The sequence below is a fragment of the Saccostrea cucullata genome, unplaced genomic scaffold, assembly GCF_032062105.1.
Source record: "Saccostrea cucullata isolate Sc308-1 unplaced genomic scaffold, CSIRO_AGI_Scuc_v1 ctg497, whole genome shotgun sequence".
NCBI classification, from domain to species: Eukaryota; Metazoa; Mollusca; class Bivalvia; order Ostreida; family Ostreidae; genus Saccostrea; species Saccostrea cuccullata.
Window position 1 is genome coordinate 143,610 of NW_026927325.1, and position 8,032 is coordinate 151,641.

The following is an 8,032-nucleotide window of genomic DNA, read 5'->3' on the forward strand; positions in this document are numbered from 1 at the left end:
TCCGTGCTTGGCAGTGAATGAACTAATTTTGATTGTAAAAACGCGAGACATATTGGTAAAAAGGAATCACAATGAATGCAATCCAACTCGAGGACAAAAGTCTAAGGTGAGAAAAAATGGAATCATGCCAGACAAGCGGAAAACTGACGAGAAAAAAAACTTAGATCCCCAGGAAGGTGGACTGAGATTTAATACGAGTTTATTAGCATATTTTTTTTTTTATATAATTTTTAAACTCATAGGCCCATTAACCAGTATCAATATGCAGGCCAAACCTTTTTGGGGGCGTTTGACATTTCACTTGAAATCACTCCCGCGCCATGAAATATTTGATCCGCACATATGCTATAGTCAGTAAAATTACAAATTTATAATAAAGACAGAAAAAATCTAAGAAGATTTTTTTTTGGTTAAAAATCATTGATGCAACGTATATAAAGGAGTGGACCTGTGGAAAGTTATGATTGTATATGAACATGCATTCAACTTTCAATTTTGACGACAAAGTGAAAGTACAATGTTGATAAATATTAGATGCTAACAGCTGTTTCCATGAGTCGGTAATATTATCAGTATCACAGTGATAAGGTTTTGCATTGTATGATAAGCCATAATCATGTAGTATTTTCGATAACACCATACTTTTCATAAACACCATGCAGTTAGGTAAATATAGTTTTTTTTACAGGTATACTTTATTTGATAATTAAGCTTTCAGCAGGGGCATTCTGTTGTGGTTCCAAAGCTCTCTGTTGCTTTTAATTTTTTCGCTGATTTCTTATTGGAATAAATAACCTTTTTGTGTTCAGTGCAGATGGGAAGGGTATTAACAAACAGCTATAGGTAGGAAAATATGTTAAATTCCCCATGCATGTGCACCTATGATGGCAGGCTGTAAAAAGAACCTGAATATACAATTGTAAATTAACTTCTATCAAACAAGGTGAGGGTGGTGTAACAACATTTTTGTATATCTTCTTTGAATGAAGACTTCATTTAATTAAATTAGATCCAAGCATCTTTGAGCAGACTGTTGAATTTTTTTGTTATGGATATATAATTTCTGTATAGTTTAAAAACTGTTAAAATAATATTTCACAATATATATATATATATATATATATATATATATATATATATATATATATATATATATATTAAAATCTTTAATTGATATATTGTATTAACAATTTCTGCAGAAATGGGACCTCAGGAATCTGTCCAGAAGTCAAGTGGAGGATGGAAAGTGTGGAGGATCATTAATCTAGTGCTGGGGGTGTTCTTCACTTTAGCAGCTCTTGTAAATGTAAGAAGTTTGCTTGCTTTTAAAGAGAGAGCAAGAAAGAGAGCAGAGAGAGGGGGGAGGAGGAGAAAGAGTAATAGAGAGGGGGAGGGAGAGATAAAAGATAATTGGATTGGATAAATCAATGGAAAATTTAACATGATTGTGGTGCACGTTATTCAAACTTATGATAATTGGACAACCATTTAGTAAAATTGAATTTCCACCAATACATATTAATTTAAATATTATACTTTTTTTAGCTGAATGATAATGACTGGTACCTGTGGGTGGTGAGTACAAATTTTGATTGTTATAACTGTGAATAATGTGTGAAATGAAATGAAGTAAATCACCTGAAATAATGGAACGCATGACACAAAAACATAACTTAATATTCTAAATTGCTGTATACACATTTATTGAAGAGATGTAAGAACTAGTTTTCAGCTAGGCTTTGTAGATTTATGATTGCCAGTATTTTTTTTATTTTTCAGCCAATTTATGGAGTTTCTGCCCTGTTGTGTTTGCCATTAGTAATTAAACCACAGTGGTCAGGTATGTAAAACCAAACAGATGAGAGAGGGAGTGGGGATATAACACTTTTCTATGCAAATTAGTACAATGTATTTTGTTCATGATTTTTTTTTTATATGTGTTCTTTTTTATTCCTCATAATCAAAGATTCAGTTAGTGTTAGGACTTTTGAATTTCTTGTACCAACATTGTCAATCTCATGACCTTGACCGGAAAATTTTACCTACTTTCAAAGAAACTTTATCCAACCTTTACCCCTGCCTATAATTTTTGTACATTTGGTCTTAAGGCTTGCATATTTCGCAAGTATTAGTACATTAATTCTTTGGGTATCAACATTTTTTACTCATGGCCTTGGCATTTATACCCTTGAAAAGCTTTAAAACTAAAGCCATGATTTCTGAACTGTTGATGCTAGCTGGCCAAGAGGTTTCATATTTCATTGGTGAACAAGACCTTTCTTTGAAAAGCAACAGTTTTGACCATATAACCATTTAATCTACTTTTGGCAGACATAAACCTTTGTCATGAGCTAGCTGCCATACATGGCAACAGTGTTTCACAGATGACTTTTTTTAAAATTCAGTTAGTAAGGTTTGGAACACAGTGGTGACAATTCACTTCACTTTGTGTGTGGCTTATGCTGTGTATCAGGTTGTACTGTTGTTTGAGGCCATCAAAGGGGAAAGGCACAACCCTCTGGAGCATGAGGAGGGCAGGTAAGGGAGAACTGAAAGTCATTAAAATGCAATCAAACCGAACCTGACCTACTACAGCAAAACAGGCTTATAATGAGGTGCCAGGGATGGACAATTTGGCTTTCTTATTAATGAAATTTGTTATATCCATTAGCTTCACAACATGTTAAAAGTCCATTGTGAATAAATATCTGCTAAAAGCATGAATTCATTATAAGTGTGTTGGCTATAAAGCGTGTTTCACTGTATATTTAATGTAAATTTCTAAGAGATTTTGTTTAATTTTTTTTATAACAATGTTAGTAAATTTTAGTTTGATTGAAACTACATTAAGATTTTGTTTTATTCTAATTAATTGATGATGTTTTAATTGATAATTAAAAGTAAAATATATTAATTTTTCAGAGAAACTGGTGGATTGCTGATCATAATTGCATGGACATCTATTGCCAGATTCACTACTATAGGAAGGTTGTCAATAATTCTAATGAAATAAAACTTAATGTTCACATGATGTCACGCTTACACATATTACATGTATCTTATGCTAAAAAAAACTTCATGCTTACACATATTATTTTATGTCATAATGATGATATACATATACATTTGTACTTATTAATGATGAACATGAAAGAACATGAACAAACCTGAATTTTTTTTAATATGAAAGTATTAAAATGAACATCAAGGTCACTGCATTTTCAAATTACATTTCTCTTCATGCATGTAATGTCACCAATAGCTTTTGTTTTCATGTATTCATAGTCAATCTCATATGAAAGAATAATGATCCTTAAAAGAAAGAAATAATGGATTTTTAATGCCTTTTCATCTGATTTCAGACCAGTTCATGCCAGTAACAAACAAATGATGAATGCTCTGCTGCTGATAACAGTGACCTTGACCTTTATTCCCCTCTTGACCTGGTCTCTCTGTTACGTGGGAGATTGGCACACCAAGCTGGGACACTGTAAAGGAATGTTTTGAGAGAAATATTTTTTGGACTAAGAGGTGAAATATGTGCAATGCTGATGTGCAGTGCATTTTTCTTGATCTCATTTTTCACACATTCCATAATTTTCAACAATGTGCCATTTAAAGCTGTCGATCATTATCTCCTGATGAATGTCAACTTCTCTAAGTAAATTACCTTTATGTTAACTATTTTTATTAAAATTTCCTTTGTGTAGTGTAGCTTGACTAAACATGTAATACGTAATCTTGTATACATGTATTTAATTCTCATCTTATTATAGAGTAAAAGAATTTCTTATAACTTATTTAAATACCGTCTGAAATCCCTACTTTTTCTGAAATCCTTATTTTATTTTCTGAAATCCCTAAATATCTACCTCTTCAAGGATTAAGTATAAAAACAGAAATGTACATATAGACCTTCTTAATTGCTTTGTACTTGAAATGTATATGTGAAGAACCCATTTTGAAAACTCGATTAAGCTTTATATTACACATGATGTTTATATAGTTAGAGGATATTTTTGCTTATTTGATGTTCAGCAATTTATTTATTTTTTCTTTTTAAGTAAATAAAATAGAATTGCAATTTAAAAAGAATTATGTTTTACTCTTCGTTGGGTCATTGACTCATTGCTATTGTAATGGGTTGAGCCATGGATATCAACCTGGGTAGCTCAGTCGGTAGAACACCTGACTGGTGATAAAGGGGTCACAGGTTCGATTTCTGGTCCAGCCGTACATCTCCTTTCCTTTTACATTTTCTCAGTCTTAAGGTGGGAAATGTTGGTCTCAAAGCTCGGTTCTATTATACCTCATTATAATAGAAGTGCATTTAGTTAACAAATCTCTTACAATTACACAAAGCATTCAACCTACTTCTCAAACTGAAAAATCCTGAAAAAACTGCCCCCTGGGCCCTGATATCCTGTGCTAGAGTAAAGCTAAGCAAGTAGGAAATTTTTTTTTTTGTACATCTAGAATGAAACTTTTTTTTTTTTTTGCATCATGCATACAGTACCTGGCAAATTGCAATGAGCCCTCTTTTTCACAACTGAGGCAAAAATAACCCGTATACAGTACTCAGAAGCAACTTTTATGGCAAATCAGTTGCCTCTTCATTTGTTCCAAGATGAAAAAAATCACAAAATGGAAAGAAATTCAAAATCTGGCTATATATATACAACAAAGACTTTATGGATACAGTGTACACATTTTTAATCAGATTTTTATATTCATTGAAATAAAATGAAATACATTGTTAATTTCATGTTTACTCTTTGAATGAAATGTTTGAAGAAATGTAGCACCAAAAATAAGCATGAGTGATAGATGAATACCATTCACAATGCACTGTGTACCCTCTAAAGTGGGAAAAAAAGTTTTACATTTACAAGTTTTACACACCAAACATCTTTCATTGCTTCTTTCACTTCAGCACAGAGATTATAGGAATTTTTCTCTGCCAACACTTGCAGAAAATATTGCACTCGTCTTTCAAATTGACAATAAGCGTCACCCATCACCTTTCAAACAAGCTTTCCTATATAACGGGTTCTGGGAAATTTGTTCTGCAGAGAAGGCCACTGAACTAACATTTCATCCACCAAGTAATAAAGCATCCAGGCCGACAAAGAAAGAGTCTCAACTCGACATATACTTTCCACATAAACTATACGAGGTTTACCCAACCTAGCTATCTGTAAAATACAACAACAAAAACAAAATCACAACAATTAATGATTTCATACAGCATGAAGTTAAGATAAAAATTTAAAAATCTTTAAAAGAAAGGAAAATATTACTGGTACCTTTAATATCAGTCCTGCAAGACATATCGGTACACATGTACCTGGACCATTACACAGTATCTGGAAAAACAGTATACTGTATAAGCAGAATTTTTTGAGAAGATTTAACTTTGGCATTATTAGCGAGGGTGCTGAGATCACTAAAATTAAATATCGATAAAATTAACTTCATTTTATATGTAATAGCTTCTTTAGTGAGCATATTAAAATCGCTAAAATTACTTCTCGCTAAAAATAAAATACTGTATAATCCCTATTAACCGCCCCTGCCCCTATAAGCACCCCCTAAGGTCTTTTTCAATTGTCAGGAAGTAAGGGCCCCCTGTACATTGATTAAAATCAACAAGAATCGTATCAAAAAATTGAAGAAAGTGAAAATGAAACTTGTCTTTTATCCAATTTCTCAGTGGAAAATGAATAATTTAGCATATTTTGGGTGGATTATCTTCACTTTAAGTAAAGTTAGGCATTATTTTAGTGGTTCCTTATTTTTATTTTCAAAAGATTTCTTGAAGTTAAAATATGACATTAAATATCATAAAGAGAATACCAAAATAACTGCCCCCTTTTTGCAATTTTCTAAGCGCCCGGGGCGGTTAATAGGGATTATACGGTACCAGTTTGTAAGGAAAAATCGCTAAATTTGTATGGTATGAGGAGAGGAATGTGCTTTAGATTGAATGAAATTGAGAAATTGATATAAATCATGTTTACTTAAAAAACAGCACTTTACATGTAACTTCAAAAGCAAAAATTTTGAATTTGTACAAATACTTACAAGGTCAGGGTTACTTTTGAAGACTACAGGAAATGACTTCCACAATGCTATTAATGTTGACAAGACAGAGCTTGTCCAAGACTGTGCAACTTCTCTGCTTCTGGGAATCAGGACTATTGAATACTGTGCAGAATAAAGAAAATAATTTTTGGGAGAAAAGTCCAGTGCAATTTTATTCTTATAGTAACAAACTTGCCCCACCCCATCCCTTATATCAGTTAAGTGCATATTATGAATTACAAGACTACTTAAAATATCCAATAAATAAAGCTATACGTTCTAAATTAACAAAACTGAGAATTTCTGCACATCCTTTAGAAATTGAAATAGGCAGATATTCAAAGCCTTGTATCCCAAAAGAATCGCGTTTTTGTCACTATTGTAAAACTGTTGTAGAAAGTGAAATACATTTCATATATGACTGTCCCTTATATACAGATTTACGAAAAAAGTACAGTCCTTTGAACATCTGTAATTTAAACGATAACATATTGAAAGAAAATCATTGTAAAGTATTTTGTAACCCTGACAATGCAGTTCATTCTAGAAGGCTATGTGAATTTTTATATGAATGTTTTGAATTGTGTTCCAAAAATAAAGCGCAATTATATAATTTATATATTTAATGCATTTACTAGCTCATCACTGTCCATACTATACTGCTTGCATAATGATTATGTTTAATCTACAAGTTGTAATATTTACTCTGCATGGTTGACTTCACTGATCCATACACTTGCATGTATGCATGTATTTTATTATTTGTCTTTTATATGTAACATGGTTGTATGCCAACATGTTTGGTGAATCAATAAAGAAATTGAATTGAATTAAATGTTTTTGAATTAATGTATTTCCCGAACAATGCTTCTGGTGCTGTGGTACATGTAAGCGTGGTATTTGTCACATTATAACTACAATATTCATGTAAAAACCTCTTGCATAAGTGACATGCTTGCAACAGGTACAAGTAATTGGCTCTACATTTATCTAATATATAATATCTTGTACTCATTTAGATTTTGACTTTTTAGACCAAGTAATACCAAATGAATGGAGCAAGAATCCATTGTAATCTGGTCAGAGGAATACTCACTTCTGACTTGTTTTTCTCTGTGGAAGTCCTTTGTTTTTCAAACTGTTCCACTTTCTGTTGACTCATGGTGTCAGTATTGGCAATGACGTAATATCTGGGATGGTAATGAGGACCCAAACCTGACAGTAGACTCAGCATTTCTTTTGTATGTCCTCCTTTAATTGTACAATGAAATATATTAAATATATATGTTGTTATTTATCATATGATATAGACTAGTCTTCTAGGTGAGAGAGTTACACTTTTTCATACAATCTGTTAAAAGTGACATATAGGTCCGATGGGCCGGGTGTTTGGATATTAATTGTATTAAATGTTTTTCATTGTACTGTATAACACATGACACTATAATAAACAATTTACTTACTTACTTACTTACACTTCTTTAAACAAAAAAAATCATTATTATGTTGTAACATGTGTAACTTAACATCTTGTCTTTCTAAAGAATCTTATTAATAATACAAATTAAAATAACTTTACAAATCGAACAACTTTATCCACCAGTGTTTCACAAAATATCTTTTCCATACTATCACTAATTTTACACTAGTTTGTATTTTATACATTAGACTAACTTCCAGTGCCAGAGAGTGAGAGAATCAGGGGTTCATTTTTGGTTTTATATTGTCAGCAAACTAATAATTAAATCAATAACCTGAACCCATTACAGCCAGTACTGAAACCGTGGATTTCCTTCTTTGGTAAATAGCTCTTGTGACAATAACAGCAAAACATACAGCAAGGAAAATTACACATGCTGCAACTATCAGAATCAGCATGTTTACCAATTTTGTTTTATGACTGTCGTAAATATCTCGAGGACTCTAATCCGATTAATCTAAAAACAAC

At 31.9% G+C, this 8,032-nt stretch overlaps 2 protein-coding genes across 4 annotated transcripts; one reads left to right on the forward strand and one right to left on the reverse strand.

Annotated features, from left to right (window-relative positions):
• The first annotated feature begins 476 nt into the window (after positions 1–476).
• Positions 477–4,083, forward strand: LOC134274068 (transmembrane protein 220-like). Of its 3 annotated transcripts, none has more exons than XM_062756307.1 (7): positions 477–560; positions 1,200–1,306; positions 1,546–1,575; positions 1,780–1,840; positions 2,406–2,538; positions 2,923–2,988; positions 3,363–4,083. In XM_062756307.1, the coding sequence occupies exons 2-7, from the start codon at positions 1,202–1,204 to the stop codon at positions 3,505–3,507; spliced, it is 540 nt and encodes a 179-aa protein (XP_062612291.1). In that variant the 5' UTR covers positions 477–560; positions 1,200–1,201; the 3' UTR covers positions 3,508–4,083. The 3 variants fall into 3 exon arrangements, with proteins under 3 accessions (XP_062612291.1, XP_062612290.1, XP_062612292.1); XM_062756306.1 differs by having other exon boundaries at positions 515–666; XM_062756308.1 differs by lacking the exon at positions 477–560 and adding an exon at positions 724–843.
• A 919-nt stretch (positions 4,084–5,002) lies between these two features.
• On the reverse strand, positions 5,003–7,984 carry LOC134274070 (UDP-N-acetylglucosamine transferase subunit ALG14 homolog). Its single transcript, XM_062756309.1, has 5 exons — positions 7,839–7,984; positions 7,181–7,335; positions 6,085–6,207; positions 5,307–5,366; positions 5,003–5,195 (listed from the first exon to the last, which is right to left on the reverse strand). Exons 1-5 carry the CDS (start codon positions 7,960–7,962, stop codon positions 5,025–5,027), a joined length of 633 nt encoding a protein of 210 aa, XP_062612293.1. The 5' UTR covers positions 7,963–7,984; the 3' UTR covers positions 5,003–5,024.
• Positions 7,985–8,032: the final 48 nt, after the last annotated feature.